Raw genomic sequence first — 15,097 nt, 5'->3', positions numbered from 1 at the left:
TTGTCCACTAGGACCCCCAGGTCCCTTTCCCCTACGCTGGTCTCCAACAGGTCTGCCCCCAACTTGTACTGGTACATGGGGTTGTTCTTGCCCAGATGCAGGGCTCTACACTTGCCCTTGTTATATTTCATTAAATTTCTCCCCGCCCAACTCTCCAGCCTGTCCAGGTCTCTCTGAATGGCTGTGCAGCCTTCCGTTGTGTCAGCCACTCCTCCCTGTTTTGTGTCATCAGCGAACTTGCTGACAGCGCACTCTAATCCCTCATCCAAGTCATTAATGAATATATTGAATAGTACTGGTCCCAGTACCGACCCTTGAGGGACTCCGCTAGACACAGGCCTCCAGCTGGACTCTGACCCATTGACCACCACTCTCTGGCTTCTTTCCTTCAGCCAGTTCACAATCCACCTCACTACCCGATCATCCAGACCACACTTCCTCAGTTCAGCTGCGAGGATGCTGTGGGAGACCGTGTCAAACGCTTTACTGAAATCGAGATAGACCACATCCACAGCTTTACCATCATCTATCCACCAGGTTACGTCCTCATAAAAGGCTATCAAGTTGGTTGAGCATGACTTCCCCTTGGTGAAGCCATGCTGAGTGCCCCTAATGATCCCCCTGTCCTTGATGTGCCTAGAGACAGCACCAAGGACAAGCTGTTCCATCACCTTTCCGGGGATGGAGGGGAGGCTGACCGGTCTATAGTTACCCGGGTCCTCCTTCCTGCCCTTTTTGAAGTCTGGAGTGACATTCGCTTTCCTCCAGTCCTCAGGCACCTCTCCCGTTGCCCACGACTTAGCAAAGATGATGGAGAGTGGCCTAGCAATGACTTCCGCCAGCTCCCTCAGCACCCGCGGGTGCATCCCATCAGGGATATACCAGAATGAGTTACAATGAGGAGTCTAATTCAATACACAGGAAAGTAGGAATGCCCTAAGACCAACAAAGAACTGCTGCTGACACACTTGATTTAGATTACTCTTACTCCTCTTACCACTACAAGAAATAACATACACGTATGTTATCAGAGAGAAGAAAATCTGTTTGAGACCACTAATTAGAAATAAAGTAGTACTTTGAACAAACAAATTCTCCTTTACCAGACGGCTTCCACTAATAAAAAGCCTGTTTGAGTAGCTTATGTTCACTTAGATTGGAAGAGGCCAGAAACAGCACAACTGTCAGCAATTAATTTCATTAGAAAGATTCTGTGTCAGTTCTGTCCAGGAACTCTGTAGCTTTTACAGCTTCCGTTACTCTGTGCAGCTGTCATTTCTGCAGTACAACATACCTGACATCCTTTCTGTAGCAAAACTGTATTTTTTGGCTGTTAAGACAAAGTCTTAAATGGAATCTTATCAATATTTGAACATGCGTGTATTAATGTGAATCCTTGAGGATTCACCTCCTTGTTCTACCTCGGTCTTCAATTTATTATCAAAGTAAACATGCTGTCTACCTGTCAAAAGTTTTGAACCACTACACTATGACAGAGTTCAGTCAATATATCAAAATCTTTATCATAAATACTGTTTCTATTGGCAAGGTACTGATCTATCTCAAGTGTCAAAGCTCATCAAATGGTTTTCAGCAACAGTTCTTTCTTCTGTTCCTTATTGCATCACCACTCAGACAGGAAATCAGAGGAATATACTTTCTATGAAAAATAATATAATTCAAGTAGTAGGGAAAACAACGCAGCACTGGCCATTTGTCAGCAGAGCTAAGGTACCACACATTTAAGCATGAAATGCAATCCCTTGCCAAGCAAATATAAAGTATCATCATGTAAAACCAAGAGGCTATTTGCTAAATATGACAAAATACAAGCAGTCAGATAGTACACGCACGTTTTGGATATGAACAGCAGCCACAAAAATCCCTACTTACTCAAAAGAAAAGGGAACACACCCCCCCGCCCCCCCAAAAAAAAAACACTAAAAATTTTTTTTTTTTTAAAAAAAAAACCCACACTTTGTTTCTTACTGCCCAGTGCCCAAGAACCACTCCAACCCAAGGTCTTGTCCCTTGCTTAGCTCCTCTCAGTCACCTGAGAACTTTTTGCCACCTTCCCATGCTCTTTGTGGTGGGATTTCTCATTACTGATATTCATTTATAGTTATCCCAGCTTCTGAATACCATCTTATCTCCACCCACACAGAGCAGACCTAGTGAATCGTTCCTCCTCCTCCTCCCTCTCACACCAGTGAGAAAACAAACCTGAGGTCACGACTGGTTGTTTCTTGTTCCTCAGAGTCTGCATCTACAGGCAGAACACTCAAGCCCTTCTGTACCAGTTACACTTTTCCAAACTGGGTTAATATTAAGTCCCTACTTTACTGAAACCAACGTAAATACACATGTACCTTGAATGTAGTCTGAGAGAAAGGTACTGAAAAAAAGAGATTGTCTGAGATCTTCTTGTGCTCACTGTGACGACTTTATGTCCAGATACAGTATGAACAGAACAAGAGAACCTCTTCACCACAACTAGTGCTGGAGCCAAGAGATTTAAACTCACATTACTACTCCCAGGAAACAGAGGTTCTTTGCAAGAATACTGTAGAGAGGTACAGTCTACAGACAGGTCATTTTGTTTCGTTAAAAAGGAAAAGAATGCCATTATTCAACTTATTTCACATTTCGAGTCACTATGTAATGTGTGCATTTTTAAAAATAATCATCTGCATTATGAAGTTTGTGACATCATGAAAATTCTTTAAAGTACTTTTTAAATTGTCCCAGTTATATATGTGAAAAGAAACTATAAAAATCAGAATGAAAGAACAATTCTTAAATTAGTACAAGGGCAGAGCAACAGCTTTTTTCAAAAATGGCTTTTATGCTGAACATGTTTGCAGTTTTCAAATTTATGGGTGTAGCTGTCAACATGTATATTCACTTTTAGAACATCGTCCTGGCTTAATGAGGTCTCCTGGAATGATTTCTTTTAATAAAAAGATAACATGCTTACATATCTGGTTTCCACCTTTCTACTTTTTTTTAAATGTCTACACTACTTTTTAGCAGAGAGATCACAACAAAGTTTGCTTTAAAACTTTACAGTGCATTCAACTACTTCAACATTTCAAAGTCAGGCAGTTTCCAATGAAACTTTCAAGTAACAAATGTCATAGCTAACCCTTTAACAAGTATAGTCCATATCTTCATCACAAGAAAAAAGTTACAAGACAATTGCCTTTTAGTTACAACATGATGCCATCAGCAAACGGTACCACATCACTAAATAGAAATAAGACTTCTTACTAGTCTCTCCATCTTTGGTCAAGCCTCTTAATTGTGGCACATACCATGCATCTACCTCACTTCTGTCTCACCATCTCTCCACCTGTCTCCAGTTTATGCTGTTGTTTTTGTTAAGCAGAGCATAAAATTAGATTCAGAAAACACACACATCCCTCAGAACAAAACTTCCCCTGCAACATCAGGCTGAGTAATGAGTTCAGTTATTCAGTTAAAACAGTGGTATTTTACTAGCTCAGAATTGCTCCATGAGACTCCACAGGTGACTGACAGAATTGGTGACTATCTTCAAATTCATACACATCCCTGCAAGAATGCCTCATAATTATGGGTCAAACAGATTAAGACTTCACCCATGCCCCAGGCAGCTGAAGTAGTTGTTCTTCTCTAACTTCTTCCCTTCTATTTCATCATCTTATTCACTCTTCTACTTTTTAGTGTTTTTCAGGGTTGAAACTGCCACAGCCTACTTGGCTAAACTGCCATAGTTTTCTAGCTTTTACTTGGAGCTCGTTTTCTCCAATCTCTTCATCATCGCAGTTCCCTTCTTCAGGAGCTCTCCATTTATTTCATTTTTCTTCCATTGAGCTACCCACAACCAGTCTGATATGCTATAAAGGCAAACCACTCCACTATAAAGATGTTAAGTTACCTCAAGCCTGATTTTTTTTTTTGTCTGCACAACCAAGTACAGTAGAATTTCTTCACCACCACATTTCTTTGTGAGGAGCCTGCATAACATCAAATACATTTTTCTCCTACTGTTCCAACTTCGAAAGCATCCTGAACAGCATGTGTGCATTAATCCATTCAGTATCATGCTTTCAGCACTAGCTTCATCAACTGTAGATACAGAACCAATGCTGCTTCCAGATTACATCAAAAACTTGTTAAAAGAACTGCAAACCAACAATGCTCTTCACATAGCAAAGAGAGTATTCTCCTCTTTTCTATAGAATTCTAGGAAGATAAGTAACTAACCGAAAAAATATTTCAGAGATTAATTTCTGCAAGTAATAAAGTTATAATCTAGAAAGAATTATATACAGAGGGAAAGAAAATTGAAAGCCTAGAAGATTGTCAATAGTTAACATTCTTGCAGCTCCTTGGATCAACATGATTACAAAAGCATATTCATTCTTCCCTATGTTTCTAAATTCATGCTGAGTGATATGGCTTTGTTTCAAGTGAAAGTAGGAGCAGAAGGGGAACACACACTCCTGCGGACAAAGGAGCATTTAACTTAATCACAGAACAACCTAGAATTCACTTGTTGCAAACCCTCGTTATCTTAAGCAAAGGGGTAATACGATTCAGCTGTACTTTGCATGGGGAGGCCCTTTTAAGGGCCACCTGTACTGCTGATACTCTTTGAATTAGTGTTAGTTTTATTTCTAGCAAAGAAAAAGAAACAATTAGATCATTCCCATAATGCTTTTTTAGTTCGTAACTCTACAGTGCTGAGGGATAAGGAACTTTTTCTTCAAAAGTATCATACATCTTACACTTTCACAAGGGCAAGGCCACTTCAAACATAGGATTTGCAGTTGGGATCTTTCTTATAAAGTAGGATTTGGGGTTTTTTTGGTTGGATTTTTTGTGTATTTTTTCTTAAACACACAATACAAGATAATAAGCGCAAATAGCCTTATCAATGTACAAATACTAAAGAGGAAAAAACATTCTTAATTTTTAGTTCAACTTCATATACTGCTCTTCATTTACTTCAAAATTAGAGATGGATATCACTCACAGTGAACCCAGTGACCACACAGTCCATCATTAAATATAATATCAGCTACAATTTCCACATCATCACCAATTGAAGTATCACCTTATTACACTTTGTGAATTTCCACAAGCCCTCCAAGTTATTTTTGACATCTTTGACTCTGATCCTGCCAACACTTACACACATTATCTTAAGCATATTGAAATCCATAGCATTATGCACAGCACACAAACAAGCACATGCATCATTTCAGAAATGAAGACTTCATTAATTGTTCAGTACAGAAGCAAACCCCTTCAGATATGACATATACAGTTTAGGAAAAAAATCACTCCAATAGCATATCTATTGTTGTTCCAAGTGTTAGTATCTCTTTTAAAATTCCTTCCTTACCCTTCCACCCTCCTACACATATCACCTCCTTTACATTCTCCTTAAATGCCTAAAAATAACTAACTATGCATATGGTCTGAGCACCACAGCCCTATACCATGTAACTGGGGAGAAAGTATTTTAGTTTGAACAGCTGACCTTACATCCGTCACCAGAAGATATTTTTCCATGAGTTATTTCCCAAAACTTAAACGTTTAGCATAAGCTGTAGATTTAGCAATTGCAGAGTTCTGCACAATTTAACAGAATAAGTTTTTTGGTTAAAAAAAATACAACAGCCTACAAACCAACAAAAAACCCCAACCTGCGAAAACTTCATGTGTTTTTTCTCCCATTTGCATCCTCTTGCATTGTAAAAAAGATTTGAAATTATGTATTTCGTTTCCCTCAGTTTAAGGGTTTTTCTTTATATTAGAAAATTTTTGCTGACACTAAAAACCAATCTAAACTTATGATTCCACTTGGGGGCACATCAGCCTACCCCACATTCAGGAATGCAAGACTAAGGATTCGTAATTTTGTCCAGCTTCATCCAGGAGGAAAGCAGGAAACACCTTATTCAACATCCTCTCAATTTTTTCTACCAACGTGCTTACCCTAGTTAATGCTCTTTCCTCTGCTCCTTCTCTTTCCCAAAGTAGGCAGCTAGCATAATAGAAGGGGAAGTTAAAATACATTTGTGAAAAGTGGTGTTTCAACTTAGCTCAGAGCAAAAAGAAAGCAAGAAAGGAAAATTGTACATCTGAGTCAATGCATCTCCCAGAGAACTAGAGAAATACTTACAGGACTATACTCTGCTAAGGAGGTTCCTATGCCACAGTCTAATTTCACACCATCAAAGAGGCACACCTGCTATTTCAGATAAAGAACAACCATTTTTTACTTAGACTTATCCTCAACAGTGAGATCCCAGCTATGCAAGTTCAGTAGTGATCACAATACAAGCACCTTCCTTGGGCCTCACTCTAGAGAAGGCTGTGCTCCAGTTCTGCTGCCTGCTATGGCCAGGGCTAGAAATATGCACTGCCATTCGTATAACTGAAGCCTAAAGAATACTACATAGAGCTTAGCATTTAAAAATTAAAGGCACTCTAATTTATAAACAGAGAAAAAAAAAAAAAGTCAATCCAACAGGTACATAACAACCTCCCCTCATGCTTTCCCCTCCCTAACTCAAGCCCCCGATCTTAAAAAACAATCAATTTCACTCACTATTCATGCTGACCTTCAACCTGGTACATAACATGCCTCCTCCAAGCACACACCTACTAGCCAAAGCCAGAGCACACATATTTATTAAGGGCAACTCATTAACTCTGACAATCTCCAGCTGGTGGGGCTCATCAGCCTCACCTGAGGGGTGACTCCTCCCTTTCCAGGAGGCAAAGGGCACAATAGCAGCTCCTGGGCTGCTCTCACTGCCCTTTGCATAGGGCTTCCAGGAGAAGCTGGGGCAGGCCCTCGCCTTCCTTCAGGCCTTGTCCACAGCAGCTCACTCCTATGGGATGCCTGGGGTCCTTGGCCATGGTGTTCGGTGCACTGCGCCAGGCAGGCCGGAGGCAGAGCTGGAAGGAGAGGGAGAGACAAGTGAGCTTTGTCTCTCCCTGCTGCAGAGCACAGTGCCTGAGGGGTGCTGCCTGCCACCTATCCCACCCACCCCGCTGGGCACCGGCACAGAGGGACGGCAGCGCACAGCTCACCCCTGTGCCTCCCCCGCACCCCCAGCCTGTTCCAGCGCCCAGGGCGCAGCCAGGTCTTGTCACCTCCTGTACCCTCTTGCAGAGGCATTACAAAACGCCTAACACATCACGGGTGCCCACAGACAAGCAGATGCCAAAAGATGCACCACACTACCAGCGCTTGCCAGCACTGGCCACATGGGCTCCCTCCCACCATGGCTGGTGCCCACCGCCTTCGCTCTCCAGGCTGCCTCCACGCTGCCACGAGGCAGCTTCTTTCCAGGAGGTGGAAAACAAAAAGCCAGGCCCTGGGGCCACCTTTCCGCTCCACCTACTCCCTTAATGGGCAATAAAGTCTTTATTTTCTTTCCCCCATAGGAGGGGAAGACAGGCCCATCTCCTCCAGCACCAGCCCTGCAAGTTCAACAGCACGGGGCTGCTCCTGCTCACCCTGGGTTCCAGAAGGTCCCACCTGCATCCACCCCAAAACCTGCCTCGGGCACAGCTGTGAGGGCACAGGCTCTTCTCACCACCCACCTCACACGCACACACACACCCCACCTCGAAAAACTGCTGTGGGGGACAGCCCCTCTTTGGGAAGCCTTGCCTGGCATTTGCCACACTGCCTGGCAGTTCCCTGGTGGCATCAATGTACCTGGGCGGCTCCTGTAGAAACCCCCAGGTTACTCACATGCCTAAAATCCAGCACATGTTTAAGTGCTGTTGAAACTGCATCTTGATATGGTTTAGTTTTTAACCATAAAGTTTAGAGGAATTGTCTGTAGTATCAGCGTTAATCACATAAAGTTCTCTTTTGAAAATATGACTCACTAGTGGATAGTCATCCCAAATTGCTTAAAAGATTAATAAAATAATCAACTTAGCAGAGGGGAAAAAAACCCACAAACTATTCCTGTAAGGAAATCACTTTATTGCCTATACATGTGAATGAGCTGTTTTAATACTCAGGTTCACTGCCTCCTCTGCATTTAATCTCTTCTCTTTTATGTCATACTCTGATTTTTTTAAAAAGACTTTCAGGCTTTTTTAAAATTAATTATACAAATCATTAGTATTAAAAAGGTAATATAATGGTTTCAAGAACAAGCTTCACAGACTATCTGCATATTTAATCATCTCTGCTAATAAATTTTTAATCACTCATTGAGTTCAGGTTCTTGTCTTGAAGCTTAACTTGATAACAAACCTAGCAACTGGTAGAACTAATTGGTACAGAGTAAGTGAATAATTTATAAGATGAAAAAGCACTGGGTGTTCTGGAGGTGTGCAGAGACCACAAGTCACAGATATTTCTGGGAGGAAGCAGGAAAACAGCGGCTGATTACAGGAATTTTGTGATACGCTGCTGACATCCAGAGGCCAACAGTCAATACTGTTCACATATGTGAACCAGGCTGTAAAGCGCACTGTAAAGCCAGATTCATTAAGTTTTAAATATTCATGCATTTCATTAAAGTTAACATTAATTGCACTACCATACACATTGATTATGCATAGACCGTAAGTGTTTAACCTCTGAAAGCTTGCAAGTATATTCAAGCAATGGGTATGTCCCATCTTCGATGATTTCAGTGAAAGCTTCAGCTACGAAGTTGAAATTAGAAACGAAATGCATTACAGTGCGAAGGAACAGTGGTTTGAAAAATCAGAAGAGTAATAAAAATAATTATTTTACTAACGAAACAGAAATGCCAATGTAAGCTCTAAGTTGCTTTGTATTTTTCTAAAGTAAAGTAATAAAGGTAACAAAAATTGTAAGATTTCTTACTGACAAATGCTAGACTGATTTGCAAGCTACACCTATTAAATAGGTTTAAACAGTTAAATTCATTAGTGGCTGAGTGGCTTCTATTTAGATGAAGATGACTAGCCTTAAACAATGACAACAAAATGGGCTATTCTCTTGAAATAAGCTGATTTGCGTCTTAAAATTAGACACCCAAACCCACTTACACTACTGAATAATACTACCCCCAGGGAAGCACAAAATGCTACAATTCTTAAACCAGGATGTAACAGACAACATTTGACAGAAATGCAATTATCCTTGAAAGATCCCACTTGTACATATGTAATCCTCTCTTATTTAATGGGTTAAAGCTCTTTCAAAACATTCAGTTTGATGAACTGAAGACTCACTACATGTCAAAAAATTCATTAAGTGACTTAATAAGATTGTTAAGTAAAAACACTCAGAAGTTTAAAAATGTCATTTAATGCTGCCCATGCAACCTTAATTCTGGCCGCGTACGTAGATGCATTATGAAACACCAGTGAATTAACTTTTAATCTCCTTTGAGCGAAAAAGATTTTAAGATTGGAAACTAAGGCACAAAGGGCATGCCAACAAATACAATGTTGAGCTTTAGAGCGATCTCTGAACTAGCTCACAGCTTGTACCCCTGCAGGGCTAATTACCCCAGGCAGGAAGATGGGCTTGTACAGTTACACTGCCTCTGGTACCTCTGCATGGCAAGCTGAATTCTCTCTTCCTGGCACTCCACTGCTCTACACAGATACACTCATGGAAGTAAAAGATTTTAAATTTGAAGAAAGCATGAAGTGTTTTTCAGGTATCATGCTTCAAACCTAAGTGCTTTGACACTGATTTTCCATCAAGAAGTTTAAGACTGTAGATTCTGACCTCTTCAAAATAAAGCTAAAAACGTATCACTTCCTTATGTATTATAAAAAGCCCTCTGCAAACAATACCAGTTTCTATTCTATTTTTTTCTTAATCAGTCCTTAAATCCTCTATGAGGTAAATATAAAATTGTCCACATTTTGTAGAGAAGCAAACCATTGGAGACAGATAGACGGGTTTGCCCAAAATAGTACTGATTTTTCCCTGAGCTGTTAACAACTCCTGATTAGCCAATTTTCTTCGTGAAGGTGGGCACCAAAGAAGGGTAGTATTCCTAATTAGAAGCCACAGTTAACACACTGAAATTCTGTTTAAACAGCATTGCCTACACCCTCAAAGAACTTTATGGTCAGACATATCCTGGCTGGTATCATAAAAAACCTTGTCATTTTTCTGACAAGAAAATACTGGTTGCTAGCAAGGATCTTGCAAGTCACATATCAACCACCTGTACCATTTTAGTATGTTTTAAAGTAGTCTGGGATATCAAATAGTTTTGTTTTGTTTGGTTTGGCGTTTCGTTTTTTGTTTTTACACATTAAGACTACCTCCTTCATGCTTCCTTCAGTAATATTTAAACAAGAAGGTAGCTTGTTAAGTCATTTAAACACCAAACTACATTTTATTAGTTTTACTGGTTTGTTTTTTATGGCATAGTCACGAACCACCATACACCTCAGGAAAGGTATGCACATTTGTGGAAAAAAAAAAAGATTTTGTATTCTCAGCAAGATTTCAGTTTAGATTTTTTATTGAGAGCTGTCAAAATGCAGGAGACACTTCACAGAGTAAAAATGCTCTGAATATTGCCAGTTAGAAACTTTCAAATGTCCAAAAACCAGGCTCATTAAGCAGTACATTGTTTTACTCGGGGTTTTTTTTATGTTTGTGGGTTTTTTTTCAATTTCACTTTTGAAAAAAACCTGGAAAAGCAGGCAAAGATTCTTGATGGTTGATGTCTCCCCACCACATGACATAATCCCCATGTTCTCTTTTCTTTTCTGATAGGCCCAAAGGTGACAAGTACTCACCCACTGAGCAGTTAGCTTCTCTACCAAACATGCTAGCAAATACGTAAATAGAAATTAAAATTATGGCAAAGCTTTCACATGTCCAAGTAGAAATGGAGTAGAGCAGACAATTCATTTCATTTGTCAGATGATCAAAAAAACAGGATGCAGAGGAGAATGTTTCTCCTTATTCTATACCAATCTCTGAAATAATACCAGGCCTGAGAAGTAATCACATTATTAAACTAAATCTGAAGAGCTTTTACTTAAAATTATATTTTTGCAATTACAATTTGAAACTATATTTGAGGTTTAAGAGTTAAATTTATTAGACTGTGAGGAGTTTTACAAGGCATTCCTACTGTAATGAGCTTAGGCACCATATATGTTGCATCTTTGCTACACGTTATGAAAAGTTGCTTTTTTAATGAGTTTTAAAAACTGTATTTGTGTACCAGAGGAAAAGGTCAGTGACGTGTGGATCAAGTCAGGAAATTAAGTATCACAGTATTATGTTATTATGATCGCCTTCCACAGACACACAATAATAAAACCATAGGCTATAGTTACCATACTATTCTAATGCTTCCATCTATGTGACCTTGTCAGCTTACGCACACTGGTGCTGCTGTGCCCCACGTCCCATCTTATTCCGTCCCCTGCCCAGGCCTCCTTCACCTTCTCTCCCCACCAACTCCTACAGCAGAACAGCTGGTATGTCTGACAGTCAGAGAATCAAAGCAAGCACAGGAAGGAAGGGCTGGATTCAGTGTGATTGCCAATCTCGAAGCACAACCTTGTACTCCAGCCTTTACCCTGAGTAAAGATACCCCGGGCCAGGTCCTGAACCCTCATAACAACATCAAATCTATTGGACAGCAAAGCATCAGGACAGGGACGCCTCTTTCAATCCAAGCCCCATCCCATGCGAGTCTTTGTTCAAGGATGTAGCAGTATCATCTCTCTTTCAAAACACAGACACCAAAAGTATTTCTAAAGCTATTATCCAAAATTTGACTCGGTCTACCATAACAGGTTTTTTTAGTTAGAATGTTAAATGTTTGGTAATCTCTACAGACTGGTTAACTGGTAGCTATATTGATATTTTTATTCTGTTATAAATAATAAAATAAGCTAGGAACTGACTGCAAATACACTCTCGTCAGGTTCTCGGCAAAAAAGTAAAGTTCACTGGATTTACCTTTATTTGTGAGTATTGTAAATATTGTAAATTTGTACATATTATAACATTACCTTTATTTTTTAAGGGTAATTGAAGTTGATCCCTCCCCAACTCTGCAACAATCCACAGTACTTAACAGGTGTCTCTCTCCCTCTCTCTGTGTTAGAGACTGTAGGTATACACTAAACCACATTATGCACTATATGACACTTTGTGCATGTTTATACATATCACAGCCAAGTGACACTCCAGCTCTGTATAAAGATGTAGATTTAGTCATTAGAGAAAAAAAATCCATTAAAATGTTACAACAGTAATAGCACAACTCAATACAACTGATTAGTTATAAGTAGTTTTAATTTTTTACTTTTTGTATATGATAATCCTCAAAGTAGCATTCAAAAATATAGTGCAAAATATTTATTCATTTTATTTACAAATAAAATGTGCAGTTCAGCTTATCCTCACCACAGTAAATGTTATTCTTCCATGTGATGAATAGAAATTATGAGAAACATTTGAAGAGACAAAAAGTTCATTTTAAACCTAAGAACAAAGATCTTTCCTTCAGTTATTTTTGTAGAAGTTACACAATTGGTTTTTCAAAAATTGTTTTCAGTTGAAAAAAACCACCAAAGTCCAAGACAGCACTAAAGAATTACATAAGAAAGAACATTTTTTTAAAACCACAAAGTTAATTTTGCTGTGACACTCACAATGCAAAGTTCTTATCTATATAGAATATAAATGTTTTTGCAGCTAAAACATAGAATCTTTACAACATAATGCTTTTTTCCTTCTTACTCTAGAAATTGCCTTTAGGGAAAAAAGAATTCTAGCATCTTCCTTTCCCTCTGATGAAACAACAGGTGCTTTGGTTAAAGAGCAATTCGTGCGCAATAATGTTTTAACTTGCAAGGCAGTACTCCTTTATTAAGCTGGTAGAATTCCACTAGCTGGATGAGATCAGTAAATCGGGTATGACCATCATCAAGGGTATAGAATAGCTTCCCATCATCTTCCAACTGTAAAAATGGAAAAACAAGATAGAATAAAATCCTCTTTTGCTATGGCATTTCTTCCTGATTGAAATACTTGTTTGAGCAGTCTTCTTGTAGACCAAGATATTCATAATCTTATGTCTACTGAGAGAAGGAAAGATACAGCGATCATTCATAGCAAGATCAAAAATAAACAATAGAAAAATAATGCATTCTTTAACTTCCCCTTTAAGTTAGTTACATGCCTAAAAGGAAAGAACAGTTAAATAAGTATAGGAATATTCTTTCTGCACTAACAATATTACTTTATGCCTTTGCTTTGGAATGATAGCTGGAGTTAATATGAGCACTGAGTTTTCACAGAGTGACAAGAAACAACAGGGTTTCAACTTACTCATAGATTTCAAGCTTTGCTCCATTCCTGTTCTGTGTAACTGCTATATTGTGTATCACTTATTTTGTAAGGTGCAATGAGGCTACACACTAGTGCATTGGTGTACTGGGATGGTACTTGCTATACAAGAAACTGCCCACCACAAAAGTAACATGCTTGATGTAGTAATACATTCTTTGTTGTAGGAGAAAGAACCACTGCAGCTCCAAACACACGTATTAGCGTTTAGATACAGGAGAGAAAGAAGAAACTGCAAAACATACCTTGAAAGATTACTTTTGACTTCTAGATGCTTACAAATTTACAAACAATATTTCCCTATTCTAGGTTACCGAACATCAGCTCTTGCACAATTTGTATTGCATTGGTGACTATATACTTTCTCGATTTATATCCTCTACTGCTGATTTGTCTAATATCAAGAAGCTTCAGTGCAGTAGTGACTAATTACTATTAATGTAAATAGAGGGTAAAAAAAACCTATTTAAACTATTTCTAAAAAGAAAAAGGAAAAAAAGATACTTTACAAGATTGAGAGAGTAGTGAACAGAAGATCCTGAAGTAGGGCTAGCGTAGAGCAGCGGATGGGTGTGCTAGGGAAAGATGCAACTCTCCTACTTGAGTACAGGGGAAGGGAGAAGATATAATTAGGTCTCTTACCTGTAATTAAGATTTCTCATCTGAAGCAGCTGTTGAACTGCTTATGACTCCTGGTTATTCTACCCCTTTCTACCATGTCTGGAAGTAGTTTGTAATTTCTTTATTCTCAGACTTTGGTCAATCCAGGTCAAACACTGCTAGTTAAGGAATTACCAATGTGTGCATGTGTAAACTCCTGTGCTCCAGCCAAGAACCTGAAAATGGATTATCATCCATCGGACTTTTCTTATGCATGCAATTTTCCTGCCAACATACTGAAGACAAGGGAGAGTTGACAATTCAGATGTCTGTTGACTGGGATTTCATTTTTAGCTTATTTTTCCCCCTCCAAGTTAATCTCAAATGTTGAAGTGAATACCAGACAGATTGCTAATTCTAAAGCAATCAATATTTTGCAAAGTAAAAACTCCTATCAAAGTTATGTTGTCCATAACATCTTCTGCAAGATAAGAAGGCTGTTACGAGAGAACATTTATTGGAAAAAGACAGTCCCAGAAATGTATATCCGTTCTTCTTCTTTCACATGGACTACAGAAGAGCTAAATTCCGGACAGACTACACTGCAGTTAACTTGTATCACCTTGGAGGAGTAAGGCTGAAAACCACATTTAAGCTATCAAGTTCTCCAGTTTTCACAGTATGGGATCCCAAATGTATCCTGACAGTTTCCTTTTCAACTTTTTACAATCAATTCCCAGCCACCCACCTGCACGACCTGTTGCACATGTTACCAATGTTAACACGATGGCACCTGTTAATGTGGGGGAAGCCTAAACTGGAAGGCTGCATGCCCTATCTGAAAGGAGACTTTTTAAATAACCTGAAGCAACCTAAAACTTAAGAGAAAGAAAATTCATTTAGAGACTGAATGATTTTTAACTTGTAAAAAGACCTTCTAAATGCCATTTATTTATTTACATTTAGTAGGAAAGTTTATCTTCTCTTCCCAATGACTGGAAAAAGGCAAGAGTTTAGAAGAACAGTAGGATCTGAAGTTCAAAAAGGTAACCTTGATCTCCAACTAATAAGCTACCATCTTACTGCAGTAACACAAAATGCCTTGTTTCTTAGAAAATGATAACTTCATTTAGAAGATCAGCAGCAACTGGAAGC

At 39.1% G+C, this 15,097-nt stretch overlaps 1 protein-coding gene across 1 annotated transcript in view; it reads right to left on the bottom strand.

Moving 5' to 3' along the window:
- Positions 1–12,807: 12,807 nt before the first annotated feature.
- GRB14 (growth factor receptor bound protein 14) overlaps positions 12,808–15,097 on the bottom strand; it is a 71,565-nt gene continuing 69,275 nt past the window's right edge. Inside the window, exon 14 of the mRNA XM_068407847.1 lies at positions 12,808–12,954. Within this exon, the coding sequence (XP_068263948.1) occupies positions 12,808–12,954 (147 nt within the window). The remainder of the gene's footprint in view (positions 12,955–15,097) is intronic.

This window comes from Nyctibius grandis, chromosome 9 (genome assembly GCF_013368605.1).
Source record: "Nyctibius grandis isolate bNycGra1 chromosome 9, bNycGra1.pri, whole genome shotgun sequence".
In the NCBI taxonomy this organism is placed as follows: Eukaryota; Metazoa; Chordata; class Aves; order Nyctibiiformes; family Nyctibiidae; genus Nyctibius; species Nyctibius grandis.
The sequence above is the reverse complement of the archived record's forward strand: the minus strand, read 5'-3'. Positions and strand labels throughout refer to the sequence as shown.